The sequence below is a fragment of the Diplotaxodon limnothrissa genome, linkage group LG9, assembly GCF_057381915.1.
Source record: "Diplotaxodon limnothrissa isolate DT_005_m linkage group LG9, D_limnothrissa_male_GT1.1, whole genome shotgun sequence".
Lineage (NCBI taxonomy): Eukaryota > Metazoa > Chordata > Actinopteri > Cichliformes > Cichlidae > Diplotaxodon > Diplotaxodon limnothrissa.
Window position 1 is genome coordinate 4,208,147 of NC_140604.1, and position 18,247 is coordinate 4,226,393.

Sequence of the window (18,247 nt, forward strand, 5' to 3'; positions counted from 1 at the left end):
AAACAGGATGTGTTTTTGATGAGATGGCCCTGATGTTGTCTCTGAATCAAAGCCTGTATGTCACACACCTGCCTGTGTCCACATTTATCAGCCTTATTTTACACAGCTGACTCTATTACACACTTACACAACCACAACTAATTTATCTGCATCAGTAAAGATTCACACTGGGAATCCAAAGTATGCTGATACACCAGTGCACACTTAACAGGTGGGAAGTCAGTGCTTCAATAATTCTGCATCTCTTTAATCAGAGCATTGTGTAACGTAACCACCTAGTGATAATTACCTCAATCAGGTTAAATTATTATATCTACAAAGTTTTTCCAAGCAGAATCCAAGAACCACCACTGTTAGCTGTAGTGGAAGATGAACACCAGTGTGAGCTGAATGCTTGAATGCTGGAACGTGAACAGTTGCCTCCTGCATATGCAGATAGCTGTAGTGACAACAGCAGAACCTTATTTGAGCTGGACAGCTTACGTTTGATCTCTGAAACAGCAGTTTACAAAAAAGGGGCTCTATTCAAGATCTGTTCGCCCGCTCGGTCTGGAGCTCTCACTCATTCTGCAAAGGCTTTAACAAAAAGAGTCTAACAGACGGAGCTCAAGGCGAACGTTCTGTCAGCTGCTCTTTCTGATGACACACGATTTTCAAGCTAAACTTTCAAAGCCAGTGATGATGAATCACTAAGATGGTGAGAATACAGGAACATTTGGAGCAATATATATGTCCTCTATACAATTTACATATTTAGTGAAGCAGCAGTGGAATTATTTAGAAAACTGTCATAACAAAGCCCATATTTCATCATCAGACACTGGCTCCCACCGTTTCACAGTTTCAAATATAAACTCGATCTTTATTTGACATCTGTAGACAGTTACTACATCATTGTCACATTAGCTTTGCATGTCAATGTTTTGAACAAAAATAAAATGCAGTTCACTGAAGCTGAGCTGAAGACTAAATACAGCTTTATGTAATCATGTCCTTCTGTTACTGTAATCCACAGGGGGCGCGGGGACCTCCTGGTGAACCAGGTCAACAGGTACCTCTGGTAAACTCTGAAACTAACTCGTGTCAGAACTGTTGGTGACACAAGTTGGTGACCTTAACTCATTTCTTGTGTTCTTGCATTTAGGGTGAAAAGGGGTTGCCTGGCCCACAAGGTCCCCCTGGAATAAAGGGAACACTGGTTAGTATGACATCTCTTTTCATTTGCTTCCACTTTTTAAAATGTTTCTTCAAGTATTCACAGCAAATTAGGACATTGTTAACTAATGAACATCCCTCAGGTCGCCCAATAAATCACTGAGGGATATGATTAGGGTAGCCACGTTAAATAAAAAGGTTTCAGAGACTACAGCTTTTAAAAAAAGTCCCTTGCATGCATTCTGCCTTTAAAGCTCTTCTAAGATTTCTGATTGAATACGCCAAATACACAAAAATTCCTTATAAAGGGGTAGATGTTAGCTTGAATGCTATCTTTAATATGTTCACTTGAAACCTGATGCATGTTAAGGTCAGTGATGACCCTCTCCGTATGGGCTACTGGATCAACTTTGCAACTGATCAATCAAGTTGTCTGAGTATTCTGAGTTAGCATTAGCCCAGAAGCTAGCTAATGCTATTAAAAGCTATCACTAGCAAACCAGCATGACAAATGTCACCTGCAACAGTAACTTGATTGCTTACCATTTGTTGCAGAAGTTAATTTTATATAAACACATTTTTTCCTCACGCAAAATTGCAACAACAACATGATTGGTTAGTTGCAATGTTGACCCTGGTGGTTAATAAAATGATGCAGGAACAACACCAACACAAGGATGTCAGATACACCAGCGGTCCCCAACCCCCGGGCCTCGGACCGGTACCGGTCCGTGAGTTGTTTAGTACCGGGCCGTGAGAGTTGAGGCTCAGGTGTGAAATGTATGGTTTTCAGGGTTTTTATCGGTGTTCAGCGTGATTTTGTTATCGTTTTTCTCGTTGACTCTGTTTTCCTGGGTCTTTTCACGTGTGTTATGAATAAATCTTCTTTTTTTCGGTACCGGTACTAGTTTTATTTTGTTGTATTTATCCGCGACACCTTAAAGGCCGGTCCGTGAAAATATTGTCGGCCATAAACCGGTCCATGGCGCAAAAAAGGTTGGGGACCGCTGAGATACACCATATATAAAATTATTCTCCAAAGTTTTGGCAATTAGGGGATAAATGCTCTAATCATTTAAACTGACACACATCAACAGCTGTTTAGTATTCTTACAGAAAAAGACCTTATTGCTGTTCTTTTAAAAATATAGGGTTGCAAACCTCAGAGTTTAAGATATTAATACCACAGTGAACATAGTTCCTTAGGCTACTTTGTAAAAGTGCAATCACAGCAAAACATTTGTCTTAGCTTTTCTCTCGTCTATAGAGGCTCCTACTTTTACACAGCAAAATCTCCAGTGTTAAATTAACACTGGAGAGTGTCTATATGGGTCCACACCTCTAAGTGTTAAATACAACACTGTTGAGTGTTAAATTAACACTTTTGACAGTGTTATATGTTTAAAAGTAACCTAGTCAGTTTTGAAGATTAACAATGGCTAACACTGAGCAGTGCTGATTTTCTAACACTGGAATATTTCTAACATTTTGAGTTATTTTCCAGTGCTAATTTAACACTGGAGATTTTGCTGTGTAGAATCACAGTATCCAACATCATTTTTTCACCATATGTGTCTGCAAAACAAAATATTTCGGACTCAGAATGAGTCTTTGTGCAGTTTTATGTGTGCCATCTCCAGAACACGGCCGTCCCTGCGGTTAGCTCATAATGAGATCATTAATTTAGCCACGGATCCTTATGAATCCATTCACTGATTTATTTGGCAATATCATTAAAGCTGCAAGTGCCTGTTGCTGTAGACCAAAAGTCAGACCAGCATGTGCTGTGGGTTATAGCTGTACACACAGTATGGAGACCCCCCCTCTGGTAAACAAGATTACACACAGAGAAATGCAATTACAGCAGAGCCTGGAGAGCACACGCTGCTCAGTGATAATGGCTGGACACGTTGTTCACAGCTTTGTCACCCTCCTATGGCCAGAGTGGGACAGTACAGCTGGAGTGAGGGAGGGTCTCAGTGAATCGCGCTGAGACCTAAGGACACATCTACACTGCAGAAAACTGAATCAGACATGAGATTAATGGCAGATATTTTCTGCATTGGTCTGTTTTTTGCAGACTGCTCTACAATGTGAGGCTGCACAAAGGTCACCTTTCCACAACCACCAGCTTCATCTTTGAGTCTTCATCCTCCTCTTCCTATTTGTGTCAGTACAACAGAACCCAGCTATGACGTTATGCCTGCAGTGGGCCTCTGACTTATCTGACACACACAACACATATACACACAAATACACGCACACTGAGTCAAGAGGGAGGAGGAAAGTGTGTGGGCGGGATGAGCCACCCCTTGTAACTAGGCAACCACATACATTCTTGTGATTATAAAATATACAGAGATTTCAAACTTACTGTTAGCTGACCCAGTTGACACCCATTATGTTTGGCATTTCCAATGTGCCTGTTTGTGCTTTGGCTCCTTATATATCATGTACAGTCATGTGTTTCCTCCAACTTGCTGGATAAGTAAATACATTCAGGTAGCCTCTGGTTGTGACAGGTGAAGTACCTTAAGCCTGCATTCTTTCCCACTGGCCAGGTGGGGATAATATTTGAGATGTTCCAAAAGAAAAATGTCATTCCCTGACTGGTGGGCACTGGTTTTGGAGGTTGCTGGCTTGCTGGACAAAATCTTTGCACAGAAGGTGCTGCACCAAAAACCTCCTTGTTCTGGTTGCGAGCAGAGTTGCAGGGTTGACACTAGATTTTCACATTTGTCTGCAAACACACAGTAACTCTGAGCTGACAGCTGATGGCCCCCGAAGGATGCTGATTGCGACATAACTAAAATCACCCCCAATGCACCCATCATGTTTGCATTTTACAAAGTATCCCAAATTTTGGGAGTTGGTTTTGTGACATCAGCATATCCACGTGCAATCACTGCTTTTTACATTCAATGGATGATCCAGAATATATGGAGAAACTTAAATAATACAAAGTAAAACATCAAATTTCTATTTGACAATAAACAGATATTTACTGGAATAGCATAACACATAACAGAGTTAGAAACAGATCAATTCCAGCTCCGTTTCTGCAGCCTGTATCTGCAGACACACGAACCAGCAGTAACAGCGATAAGTGTATTGGGTATTTTTTTGCCTTTTCCTATCTTGACTGTTAATAAAAGAGCTCTGCTGCCTGTTCCTCCCTTACAGTCTCGCATATTTCAGGACGGTAGAATTTATTTGTGTTTTTTTTTCCTGTTGTGAAGGCATGTGGGAAGATAGAGCAGCTAACACACAGCTTCAAGCTGCGCTCTTGATACAGCAGAATGCTTTGTTGAATATGCAAACTCTGTGTGTGTTTACGCACACCACTGTCCAAATGTAGATGCCCTGTGTGTGTGTGTGTGTTTTCCTGGTGTGAGTGGACCTGAGCCATCTCATTTCTCCCTCAGTGCCTCCTGACTAAGCCGTCACGCACTCTGTCACATTCAGCCCAAAGCGCTGTCTGTCTCTTTCATCTCATTCTCTCTCTCTCTCCTCCTCCTTCCCTTGCTCTCTCACCCCCATCCTGCTCCCCCTCCCCCTAATGTTTGTCTCCATCCAGGGAGCCCCAGGGCCCCGGGGGCCGCCTGGAGAGATTGGCCGAGATGGTCCCAAGGTCTGTGTGTTGAATGTTTTTAATTAGTTATTATGCTAATGGCCTGCTACTCCCCAGCCGCTTGGCTATTCTCAGCCCGTTCTGATGTTGCACCCTTCCTCTCCTCTTGATGTTCCCGTGGAGAAAAGCGCATTTTTCTAAGCAGGAGTCAAACTGTTTGGAATCAGTGTGTAGATGTTTCTGAATAAATGCCAAAGATGGTTCATACTTTTGACTCTTAATGTGCAGATACTCAAATTTCTTTACAGCAAAAGCATTTGTGCAGAATTAGGCTTCACACTATGAACTCATTTAGGTGCTTATACACAAATTACACAAGCCTAATTGCTATTGCACTTGTGTAAAGTTGGATAATTTCAAAGAGACAAATTCAAACCAGATTGTTCAAAATCAAAAACTGTTTTTTTTTTAAACTTGTGTGAAAAAGCTTCAGAAATTAGATCAGTCTGAGGCTCCTCACAGAGACCAGCACAGGGGGCATGAGGACACGTTCATATTTCTCTGACCTTGAAATGCATATTTCCTAGCCCTTTGGAATTTGTATACTCAGCACAGCATGCATGGCACAAAGATGGAAGGAAAGGAGGGGTAGAAGATGATTTCATGCATATCAAGGTGAAAATGGCCTCTTTGCTGTTGTGCTGAGCAGGAAAATGCTGCTTGATAAAGTGGTCATGCCAACCTATCTGTAAGGCAACATAAATAGACATTAGTCAGTGAGATTAGACTTGTATCATTAAAGCAGTCTGTACTGAGCCCAGTATATTTGTTGTAAAGGCTTACATGCACAGTGAATGCAGGTGAAGGCCTCCTTGCCTTCGCATCACCCCATTAAATTCCTGGAAACTTCCGAGGGCCTCTTAATATACCAGGAACACGTGATGAGAAACGAGGAGCTGGGGTTGGACAGTCTGCTTAGTTTGTATTGATTCAGGGGCATCTGTTAGTAGAATTGTTTGAGATTCATAATCATGTTGTTATAGATGTAAGTATGCAGAGCATGAGCTATTTATTGAGTTCTCCTTTCACAAAGCCAGATATGTTGTGCTGCCATGTTTCTAAAGTAGTAACTGATCCTTGAGAGGAACTTTTACACGTTAACTTAAAGATTTAATTTTATTTGAAATCCCTGCCAAACAGCACAAGTCTGAGCCGTCTCTCACTCGTCACAGTGTGACCGTGTGAACGCTTAGACGACTATAACCAAATCACTGTTCTGCTTGAAACCAGTGGATGTGACCGCGAGGTCTAAGATTAAGTTTAAATTCATCAATCAAGCTAAACAGATGACTGAGTTCATTTGTTACTGTGCTGTACTCAAGCACAGTTGTGGCAGTGTTTACTATAGTAGAGGTGCAATGGGAAAGCAATATTAGTGTTAGCTAGTGTTATTGTTAGCCACTGTAGATGCCTACAGCACACACCTCTTATACATTAACATTTTCAGCACAAACATGACCAGGAAACTGTAAGATTCTGAGAAAGGTTTGAATATCACGCTTCTCTCTATTTCTTTAAATATAGGATGACAATGTGAAGTGAATGTGAAAATGTAGTCATATAAATTATGCACATTGTATCCTTAAGAAAACACAAGGCTCCTAAAAAGGAAGCAACTTTTGTAGTTTTGCTTGGTGAAGCTTCCAAACAGAAGGTGCAGCACATAAAACCTCTTTCAGCTAATTCAGTTCTGCGATTGAAGACGGCATAAAAGTAAGCGCAATCAACTCCATATCGACCAGCTGCAGCATTAAAATAGTGCTTGCAAGCAGCACAGTGTTTGTAATACTCAAATTCCCACATTGGCACTGACAGCACTGGTGCTTGGAAAAGCTCTCTGTACTCTAAATTTAGTCAGACACTTTTGTGATGTGCTACTCTGATTAGCACAGCTGGTTAACAGGGACGAGAACAGTAATGGGACTGGCTGAGAGGATTGTGATGAATCACTGTGCTGTGTGATTTATATTCACCTTCACTCATCTCCTTTGCAGCATGTGCAGCTATATGAATGCAAATAGCAGCCATGCACTGATGTGCCCTCCATGACCCTTGTGCCTGTCTTGATCTTCAAAAACTGCATCAGAGCTGAGAATGTGGGTAACAGATGACCCTCAGCAGTACGCTCAGACGGATGTTGTGTGTGTTTCATTTAGGGGAGCTGTGGAGATCCAGGAGTGGTTGGTCCTGTTGGTCCACCAGGCCTGACGGTGAGTGGAGGGCTACCTTTGTGTTGCGCTTATGTCGACAAAAAAGCCGTTTATGTAAACAGTGAGAGCAAATGAGTGAAAACTGAAGGTATAATGAACCAGAAGGTCCAACACAGCATCTCAGTGCATCATGGCATGCCCTCCTAGGCTACGTCCACACGTACCCAGGTGTTTTTGAAAACGCCGATTTTTCTATGCGTTTGCACCTTTCGTCCACACGTAAACGGCGTCTTCGCTCACTGAAAACGGAGATTTTTAAAAACGCCTGCCAGGGTGGATATTTTTGAAAACTCTGTTTTTGCATTTACGTGTGGACGAGGAAAACGGAGAAAACGGAGAAAACGCAGCGTCAAAGGTGTGCGCCTTTTTTGACGTCACACTGTGCGCCACGTTATTGTTTCGGTGAAATGAATTTCTACAATACTGTTACTGTTACTTGTAATCTCTGCAGTGTTTAAATGCTTACATATACACACAGTTACTGTCCCTCCACACAGACGACTGGTTCTGCTTCTATGCCCCATCTTTGTTTACTATTTCCCACCGAGGCTTCTAGACTTCTGATTGGCCAACATTTCTGCACGGTTAGGAATCTAGCGCCACCTGCTGCTTTGGCATGTTCATAGCAGCGTTTTCCTTCATTTCTGCCTTTACGTGTGGACGGGATTATTTTTTAAAACGAAAACGGAAAATCTCCATTTTCAAAAATACCCGTGTACGTGTGGACGTAGCCCTAGTCTCAAACTGAAGGTCATGGTACATATACCAAAAAGACAATGACCTCAAGCGTACTTCAAAGCTTTCCAAAGACTATTTGACCAGTAAAAAGGAACACTGGAAATGGAAGTGTGACTTGAATCCACAGATTTGAGATGCAATGGATTCAAAGATGGCAAACAAGCCAGCGTCCGGGAACAGCCTGGAACTATTTGGACCTTAATAATAAACGATACTATCGAAAGTCCAAAAAACGCTGCCAGCAGTAATGACAGCTATTATCAAGGCCAAAGGAAGGCATGTAAAATATGAACTTTTATGGTTATTATATGAAAATAAGGACTGCTTACTGGTTTCATTTTGTTATTTGCCTAATAAATAATATCATTTTCAGTTTTAAACAATTCTTTTTTTCTTCTAATATATTTGGGGTTTCTTGAATGTTTTTATGACAGGTGGTCTAGTAACTCTGTTAAGCACTGCCATATAACGTCATTCTTAGCGTTGCTAAAAAGGCCATTTTAAGCATTTTCTATTATGTTTCTGTTTTTTTAGTCGCTGTTGGGTCTATTAACACTTTTTGTTGTTTTCTTATTTTGACATGTCCCCATGACCTGTTCTGCAGACTCCTGCTGAGATTAAATACAAAAACGTGATGATAGATGAGACGTCTGTTGATCTGCACAAGTATAAACATTAACACACTGCCTGATATTCAGGCCTCCAATGTGCTTTGGTGGGTCCTGCGGCACAAGTGGACTCAAAATTGTACAATAATGCTAAATGTATTTATTACTTCATCAGATTACGTCTCACATGTCTATGAATAGTTTAGTGTTGAAATGAATTCAGTTCATTAATATATTATTAAAACAAGACATCGACTTCACCAGTTTTTTTTAACCAAGGGCTCAATCCACATGTCCATGCTTTGCTTGTTGCATTGTGGACTTAACAGGCCAATCTACTCACAAGAAAATGTTTATAATATATTTGTGTTTTTGAAGCATGAAGCAAACCTGACCAAGTAGTTTTGCTTCCTAATCCTAAACCTAAGCATTCGGTGTTTGAGGTTCAAACACAATAGCAACATAAAGTGAAGTTTCATCTGTGTTTGCCTAACACAAAGATACAGCAAACATGACGATATTTGCACAATCTCCCAGTTCCAGCAGTTCCAGCCTACATAAAGGTGACAGTCTGATAATTCAGCATGAACCCACATTCCTGCTGTCAGCTCGTACTTATTTCACCAGCCTGGATCTTCCTGCTGAGTGACAGCAGCACTTTTTATGTCGCTTGTTCGTTAAGCAACATGTTACTGAAGAATTACGCCCACAAATGTCAACCGATTAAAAAAAGAACCCAAGTTGTCTTTGCTGCTTAATTACAGGTACCTTTGTTATTTCCAAGGTGTCATCCTTCAAAGCACAATTTGCTTCAGCATTTTAGAAATGATAATTTCATAAGCAAAGGAACACTTGAAATGTCTTCGCTCAGATATCTTTATAAGCCACGTTTACCTACGCTGATGATTATCTGGAGCCCGAGGTATTTATTGACCACGTTCCAAAGATCCTGGCTTTAATGTGTCGGCTCTGTGCTGGACACCAAACAATCACAGACCTGGTTTACATTCTCTGCATCTTTTCTTTTCTCCCACATCACTGAAATGTTCACCCTCTCAGGGATCAAGTGGAGAACCAGGCGTTCCAGGGCTGCCAGGGGCCATGGGTCTGCCAGGGTTCAAAGGTCATAAGGTGAGAGTCAACTCGTGTAATTACATACAAAAAAACATGGTTTATTTGTCCATAATGAAGTCTTGAAAAGGCAGCAGAGGCAGCACTTGATGAATGATTTATGGCTCTAACTGTCAGGAGCTTACATGATTTACAAGCTGTATTGTGGAAATGTTGACAGCGTAACATAATACATGCTTGTTGATGTATTATTCATACTGTGCTTAGATGGCATGATTAATTTTAATGGTGCTGAAGGTTGTCCTTCACACTTCAAAAGCAGATGCCCAGACACATAAAGACACAATAAACAGCCCTGATCCAGAACATACGGCTGTGTTTGATGCGCAGTGTGCAATCCACAGGACATGTTGTTTCTCTCTGGTTAAGTCTTCGCGCTGTCGCCACAGTGTAACGTGGGCGTGCTCTAACACTCAGTGTTGTGTCATCAGGGGGAGAGAGGTGAACCTGGGTCCAAAGGAGCACAGGTACGGTCGGTGGCTTTTCTTCCCGACACTCATTCACAGTGTGGAATCACATCCAAACTAACCAGCTTCATGAGAACATACAATCCATCATGACTCCACAGACTCTAAGCTCCATCTCAGCACAAGTAGGTTTAGCTTAACTAAAGAACAGCATTAGTGATGCAGCGCTCCATCGATCGTGTTCTAGGGCCAAACAACCGTTAGCCTAGAGGTATGTTTCTGAATCATTTTCAACAAAAACACATGTGCCATGCTAATTCATGAAGCAGCGGGGTTATTAAAATATCTAGAAAAAGTGAGGTACCCTGTTAATCATTCTGTTTCATAACAACATAGTTTTTAGCAAACTTAAATACCCAGGGGCAGTATTCAAATATGTGAATGTGAAGTCAAAGTTTCAGCTAATAAATGTTAAACAACAATGACATGAATATAAAAGCAAAGAGAGCGACGCTCTGCCTTCTGCTTCTGCAGACGGGGCCAGAAACATGAAACTAGAGAAAAGCCAAAGGTTACACCGACAGCTCACTGGCTACAGCATTAGCATTATGATAAAACCAGTTTTGAAAAAAAGATTTTAGCACAATGGTTTCATGTGTTTGTTTGTGGCGTGGTATATTGCCGTGAAGTGGGAACAACAAACAGTTGTGATACTGTTGTTCCTGGGAAGGGGAATGTCAGGTTTTTGGTCAGTGGTCCTGACCTCTCATTGAGTCCCGTGATTGGTTAATCGGCGGTACATCTCCAGCTTTACTTATGTGGCATCATGTCAGATGAAAACAGCTGGTGCTGCATACCAGGGTCAGGACTTTACACTGTTATGGAGAGAAACAACAGTTTACCCACTGAGCAGTAGAGGACAAGGAAATCAGAGACATCAGAGGTTTACACAGGTGGACATCAGAGGTTTACACAGGTGGACATCAGAGGTTTACACAGGTAGACATCAGAGGTTTACACAGGTAGACATTAGAGGTTTACAGAGGTGGACATTAGAGGTTTACAGAGGTGGACATCAGAGGTTTACAGAGGTGGACATCAGAGGTTTACACAGGTAGACATCAGAGGTTTACACAGGTGGACATCAGAGGTTTACACAGGTAGACATTAGAGGTTTACAGAGGTGGACATCAGAGGTTTACACAGGTAGACATCAGAGGTTTACACAGGTAGACATCAAAGGTTTACACAGGTAGACATTAGAGGTTTACACAGGTAGACATCAGAGGTTTACACAGGTGGACATCAGAGGTTTACACAGGTAGACATCAGAGGTTTACACAGGTAGACATCAGAGGTTTACACAGGTAGACATTAGAGGTTTACAGAGGTAGACATCAGAGGTTTACACAGGTGGACATCAGAGGTTTACACAGGTACACAGGTGGACATCAGAGGTTTACACAGGTAGACATCAGAGGTTTACACAGGTGGACATCAGAGGTTTACACAGGTAGACATCAGAGGTTTACACAGGTAGACATTAGAGGTTTACAGAGGTAGACATCAGAGGTTTACACAGGTGGACATCAGAGGTTTACACAGGTACACAGGTGGACATCAGAGGTTTACACAGGTGGACATCAGAGGTTTACACAGGTAGACATCAGAGGTTTACACAGGTACACAGGTGGACATCAGAGGTTTACACAGGTGGACATCAGAGGTTTACACAGGTAGACATCAGAGGTTTACACAGGTACACAGGTGGACATCAGAGGTTTACACAGGTGGACATCAGAGGTTTACACAGGTACACAGGTGGACATCAGAGGTTTACACAGGTGGACATCAGAGGTTTACACAGGTGGACATCAGAGGTTTACACAGGTAGACATCAGAGGTTTACACAGGTACACAGGTGGACATCAGAGGTTTACACAGGTGGACATCAGAGGTTTACACAGGTAGACATCAGAGGTTTACACAGGTAGACATTAGAGGTTTACAGAGGTGGACATCAGAGGTTTACACAGGTAGACATCAGAGGTTTACACAGGTAGACATCAGAGGTTTACACAGGTGGACATCAGAGGTTTACACAGGTACACAGGTGGACATCAGAGGTTTACACAGGTGGACATCAGAGGTTTACACAGGTAGACATCAGAGGTTTACACAGGTACACAGGTGGACATCAGAGGTTTACACAGGTGGACATCAGAGGTTTACACAGGTAGACATCAGAGGTTTACACAGGTACACAGGTGGACATCAGAGGTTTACACAGGTGGACATCAGAGGTTTACACAGGTAGACATCAGAGGTTTACACAGGTACACAGGTGGACATCAGAGGTTTACACAGGTGGACATCAGAGGTTTACACAGGTACACAGGTGGACATCAGAGGTTTACACAGGTGGACATCAGAGGTTTACACAGGTGGACATCAGAGGTTTACACAGGTAGACATCAGAGGTTTACACAGGTACACAGGTGGACATCAGAGGTTTACAGAGGTGGACATCAGAGGTTTACACAGGTGGACATCAGAGGTTTACACAGGTAGACATCAGAGGTTTACACAGGTAGACATTAGAGGTTTACAGAGGTAGACATCAGAGGTTTACACAGGTGGACATCAGAGGTTTACACAGGTACACAGGTGGACATCAGAGGTTTACACAGGTAGACATCAGAGGTTTACACAGGTGGACATCAGAGGTTTACACAGGTAGACATCAGAGGTTTACACAGGTAGACATTAGAGGTTTACAGAGGTAGACATCAGAGGTTTACACAGGTGGACATCAGAGGTTTACACAGGTACACAGGTGGACATCAGAGGTTTACACAGGTGGACATCAGAGGTTTACACAGGTAGACATCAGAGGTTTACACAGGTACACAGGTGGACATCAGAGGTTTACACAGGTGGACATCAGAGGTTTACACAGGTAGACATCAGAGGTTTACACAGGTACACAGGTGGACATCAGAGGTTTACACAGGTGGACATCAGAGGTTTACACAGGTGGACATCAGAGGTTTACACAGGTAGACATTAGAGGTTTACACAGGTGGACATCAGAGGTTTACACAGGTAGACATCAGAGGTTTACACAGGTACACAGGTGGACATCAGAGGTTTACACAGGTGGACATCAGAGGTTTACACAGGTAGACATCAGAGGTTTACACAGGTACACAGGTGGACATCAGAGGTTTACACAGGTGGACATCAGAGGTTTACACAGGTACACAGGTGGACATCAGAGGTTTACACAGGTGGACATCAGAGGTTTACACAGGTAGACATCAGAGGTTTACACAGGTGGACATCAGAGGTTTACACAGGTGGACATCAGAGGTTTACACAGGTACACAGGTGGACATCAGAGGTTTACACAGGTGGACATCAGAGGTTTACACAGGTGGACATCAGAGGTTTACACAGGTAGACATTAGAGGTTTACAGAGGTGGACATCATCTAATTTAATTTATTTTGAACCTGCAGGACAATCAGATATAGTGTTACAGATGATCTATTTGACATTATTTTACAGCAGAGCTTTTGCTTGTTAACTAATTATCACTTTTTTAAATAGCATGAGTACTGAGTGTTCTCTGATACAGGCTTTAACTGGTAGATTTTCCTCAGTTCTTCTAATTTTAATAAGAACATTTTGAACACCCTGTTCTGACAGGATGACACAGCGGACAAAGATGTTTGCAGCAACTATTCAAGCGATTACTTCACTAATATGACTGCATTGGACTGCAGTGAGTATGTAGTATATTTAAGTAGCTCCAGTTTCTTAGAGCAAGTGTAAGAGGCCAAAGATGTCTAATGTAAGCTGATTTTTAATATAAAACCTCAGCTTTGCTGCAGCCACTGTTGTCTGCACTGGTTGCTTTTGCATGCACTAATGGCAGACAGAGTGATGGCCCAGAGGAACAGAGAAAGCTCCTCTGGGTGCTTCCTCTGCTGCAGGATGTGGTTAGAAAACCACACAAATGAGATAAAAAAGTCAGGTTTGTTAAAGGTCACCAGCAGCCAATTCTTATCCCTTCTCACTCTGGCTTTCCCTTATTGGCTGCTAGTGGTAATCATGACCTTTTCTCCACTCCCCCTGTCCCTCTCTCACACACACACATATAAAATGAAGACATTGACAGGCACACACCAGTGCATACACACATTCAGCCCCACACACATGCAAACAAATTCACACAATCCTCCAGTCAATGATGAGGTATCTCTTTTGCAGGGGGAGCGAGGCAGAGACGGAGATCTCGGGAGTCCCGGCGTGTCGGTGAGTGTAGAATCCTTCTGCTTCCACTGGGTGGCAGCGGAGCTTATGTTTTCAAACACTGTGTTCAAAATGTGTGTTTCTTGTGTGTGTGTGCACAGTTACTTGAACCAAATGTCCCCACAAGGACACAGGGATGGGACTTACACGGAGCTAATTTAGGCTTACATCATGAGGTTACTTTAAACTAGTTTAGGTTGGGGAAAAATAGAGAATTGATGAAATTTGACCAAACCAGTATCTTGTTAGAATTTCTTTTCTTTAGCTATCTGTAGCTAATAAACTGGAGCCCTCAGAGAAATTCTCCCAAAGTCATTACAGTCCTTACAGATCAGGTCAAACGTTTGCACACATCCATCGTGAATGTGACTGTAACTGTAGGCTTTCTTTGTACTGTTCAAACGGTGGAATGATTGCACAGCATACATGCTTAGTGGCTGCTGAAAACAACAATTGGGTGCAAAGGTTTGAAATTGTTTTTGGATTTTTGAATTGTTTGATTTGGCCACCAACAAGCCACCAAACTCTAAATACTTTTTTAAGAGACCACGACAGTGGGTGAGAATGAGAATTATCACAACATTCATGCTCATCATGAGTTACTTACTGCCTGATTGTGATCTTATAAAGCACCTTAAAAAGCCTCTGTAAGAGCAGTGTTATATGGATTTCTGCTAAAAGAAAACAGTACATTAAAAACACAGTAACACCGAAAAGAAAAAGAGGGGAGTAAAACAGCAACAGTGCTTTACACAAAGAATCATAAAATCTAGTCTGGAAGCACATATTCAACAGCCACTCAGAGAGAGGTGACTAAGCTGAGTTAATATGCCTTGATAAGTGACCCTGGAGACAAACTCCAGGGGCCCTCGTGGCAAAGCCCCAGCCAGCTTCGTTGTTCAGGCTCAAGCTAAGATCCACATTATTGAGGATCACAGTGCCACAGTTCAGATTCTTGGCAACAGCGAGGAGGGCCCAGAGGAGACACCGTGTCAGAATAGGCTGAAATACAGACGTTTAACTGAAAATCAATGGTCAGTTTACAGGTTTCGATGGCGTGAACTGGCGAACAAATCTGAAGGTGATGATTAGAGAGACAGACAGCAGCTCTAGGACTGCTGGAAGTGCAATAAAAAGACACATTTTACAGCTCAGTCTAATAACTTTAGCTCACACAACACCATGATTGATTTGCTCAGGGAGGTAAAATTAATGATATTTTATCTATGTCTAATAACATCAGTCATACATGGAGAAACCTCTCGTTGCTCCGTTAGCAGCTATTTTCTCTCAGGTTCATTTGTTTCTGTGTAAAATGCTCCGCAGATGTAGAACGACATGTACAAATATATCTTTAAAAAACACACAAGCAAAAATAACGTGTGAATTTATATTGACGTATATGTAAACAAGTCACTAATTACCAAGATAGCTTGTTCACATACTTGCTTTGGCAGCTGTGACTTGTCAAAGAAGAAAAAGCAGAAGTATTACTAATAACATGAGTAATATCAGCATGTGGAACCTGAAGCAGATAAATATAATTTAGCTACTTTGTTGTTCTTATCGTGACATGGAGGAAGGCCTGCTAGTGATAAGCTCGCTAGATACAGGAGCTGAAGAACCACTCCTGGGTGGAACGCAGAACTGACTGTGAGCCATGTAAAGTATTGTTTGTAATAAACAAACAATAGGAGCTCTACATGATATTTACTATAAGAAGAAATCTATTAGATGTAATTGTGAAACACTCCGTTATCCATCAGAGAGAGGCAAGAAACAGCTGCAGAGACAGAACAACTGCTAATGCTGAATAGATGGAATTGTTGTAGTTGGGGAGTATTTTCAAGCTGTTGGCAGATGATTGTTCCTGGCAACAAGGTGAAATGAGATTAGAGAAGCAGGGCAGTATAATAGAACTAGCATGTTTTCCACATTGCAATTATCATCTTTAATGAATGTCAATAAACACAATAAGAAAACATAAAAATCAGAATGTTTCCACCTAATCTATGTAATTGAAGTGTTTATCAGTAGGTATTGATCCCTGAGGCATTGCCCCTCACGTTCCAAGATAAGGATTTGACAGTAAACTTGGAGGTGTGTGCACTGCAGCAGCCATGTTGCATCACACTGAGCCACGGCTGTGTGGTTATGCGTGCGACACTGGAGACACATGAATGTCTCAGCATGCAGCTTAATGTTCACACTCTGTAATTCCTTAGTGTCGAGAATAGCCCAGCCTCCATGTGATGTGCACTCTAGGCTAAATGCATCAGCGGTGAATCACAAGCGTGTCACCTCTGAAATGAATTTGATATTTTTGTCTTCAGACACACTTCCTAATTCCTGCTGGCTAAAATGAATATGATTGTAGTTCGAGGGAACAAGGGCGGGTGTGCCCCTGTTTCCCAAGAGGAAGTGATGAAGCTGTCACTTTGGTACCTAAGGGATGTTTCTTGTGCAACATACTATGTCATTGATTAGTCTGTTACTGACCCTTATTATGTCTGTATTGCACCCATGCACTTTATGGCTACAGCTTGCTAAATTAGCTTGCTAGTGTTAGCTGGTGACGTCCAAAAATCCATCACTGATGCTCCAACAGGTGGCATCATGGTGGCTACAATACCTTTCACACACAGTCTGTGGAGTTTACTGCGTACATTCAGTGCTAGCATTTATGAGGAAGCTTTTAGAGACCAATGAGGTAAAGTAACAAAGCAGCAAACTTAAAAACCTTTATCCCTCTTGACAGCACTGGCTCTTTACTTGGAATGACTCTAAATCCATAATTATAATTCTTTAGTAAGACCCTACACACACACACACACACACACACACACACACACACACACACACACACACACACACACACACATGATGTTACTGCAACAGAAAATAAACAATAGTAATAATGCTATCTGTCAGATTTCTCAATAGCTTTGTTTGGAGCATTGATTCAAGTCAAAATACAAATGCACAGAGGTGGTTTTTGCAACCATAATTACACAGAATTACACAATATTTATGTGTGTACATTTGTATGTGGTTTTTGTGATAGCCACGGGGTTAATTCTGCTGAGAATTTCTGGAACCTGAACACATTAACCTTAGTTTGCTGAGTTGAGTAACTGCTGTAGTGGACGTTGAGTCTCCCGAGCTGAACATTTTACATTGCTCAACATGTAGGGTAATTAAAGATGTTGGGTTAGGGGTTATTTTTTTGCAGTTTTCAATCCTGTCTTTCTAAACTTCTATCCATGCTACAATAAACATTCCCTACGTAAAACAAGACCTTCCGTCTAGACTAAATTTTAACAACACAAGACATGGGCTGTTTTGTTCATTAATTCATTGAATAATTCAATTGAAGGCTCTTTAATTATTCTACGAAGTGTAAGCTGCAAGGTCTTGCAAGGCTGTTCATATTAGCTTTATGGATTTGTGTGTTTGGTCTATATTATTAACCTAAAAAATGATGAAACACTTGTGGACACTAATTGATGACCAATGACAAAGAAGGGTAACTGAAACTCTTGAATTCTGTAAAACTGAAACCACAAAAGCTGTGAGTCCTTTGACTGGAAAGCTCAGTTTTTGTGTGAAGTGCATCCACACAGTGACTTGAATAGAAAGCAACAAAGAGCTGCAGTTTGAGCAGAAACAGAAACGGCTACTGAACATGCATGAACATTTCCCAACACCAACAGTGTCGCACTGCTGGATGCATTCTCGAGTCTTTGAGTGGATGTCTGTAGGGTTTTTGACCTTAATTTCACATTGATTTTCTTCCTGTTACATCAGCAGTGCGGGTGATTGAGAAAGTTCCTTTGGCAGATTGTGCTGTAAGCCCCTGGCATTATGGCTTTAGTAAGGTTTCTTAGAGTTTCTTTCCTAAAATGATTGAAATCAATTACCTGGTCATGAAAGAAAGAGGAAGTCTGGAGCAAAAAGGGAAGCATTTCATGGAAAATGGAACATACCAACCTATCTGTAATTCAGCAGTGTAGAAGCTTTATAGAACTGTGGTTACCACTGGATCGTGTTT

At 41.7% G+C, this 18,247-nt stretch overlaps 1 protein-coding gene across 1 annotated transcript in view; it reads left to right on the plus strand.

Moving 5' to 3' along the window:
* The window catches only part of LOC146625006 (uncharacterized), a 71,956-nt gene that overhangs the window by 45,756 nt on the left and 7,953 nt on the right, over window positions 1-18,247 (plus strand). The window contains exons 19-25 of the mRNA XM_085363241.1: window positions 1,016-1,060; window positions 1,145-1,198; window positions 4,733-4,786; window positions 6,943-6,996; window positions 9,402-9,473; window positions 9,905-9,940; window positions 14,155-14,199. Of these exons, the coding sequence (XP_085219367.1) occupies window positions 1,016-1,060; window positions 1,145-1,198; window positions 4,733-4,786; window positions 6,943-6,996; window positions 9,402-9,473; window positions 9,905-9,940; window positions 14,155-14,199 (360 nt within the window). The remainder of the gene's footprint in view (window positions 1-1,015; window positions 1,061-1,144; window positions 1,199-4,732; window positions 4,787-6,942; window positions 6,997-9,401; window positions 9,474-9,904; window positions 9,941-14,154; window positions 14,200-18,247) is intronic.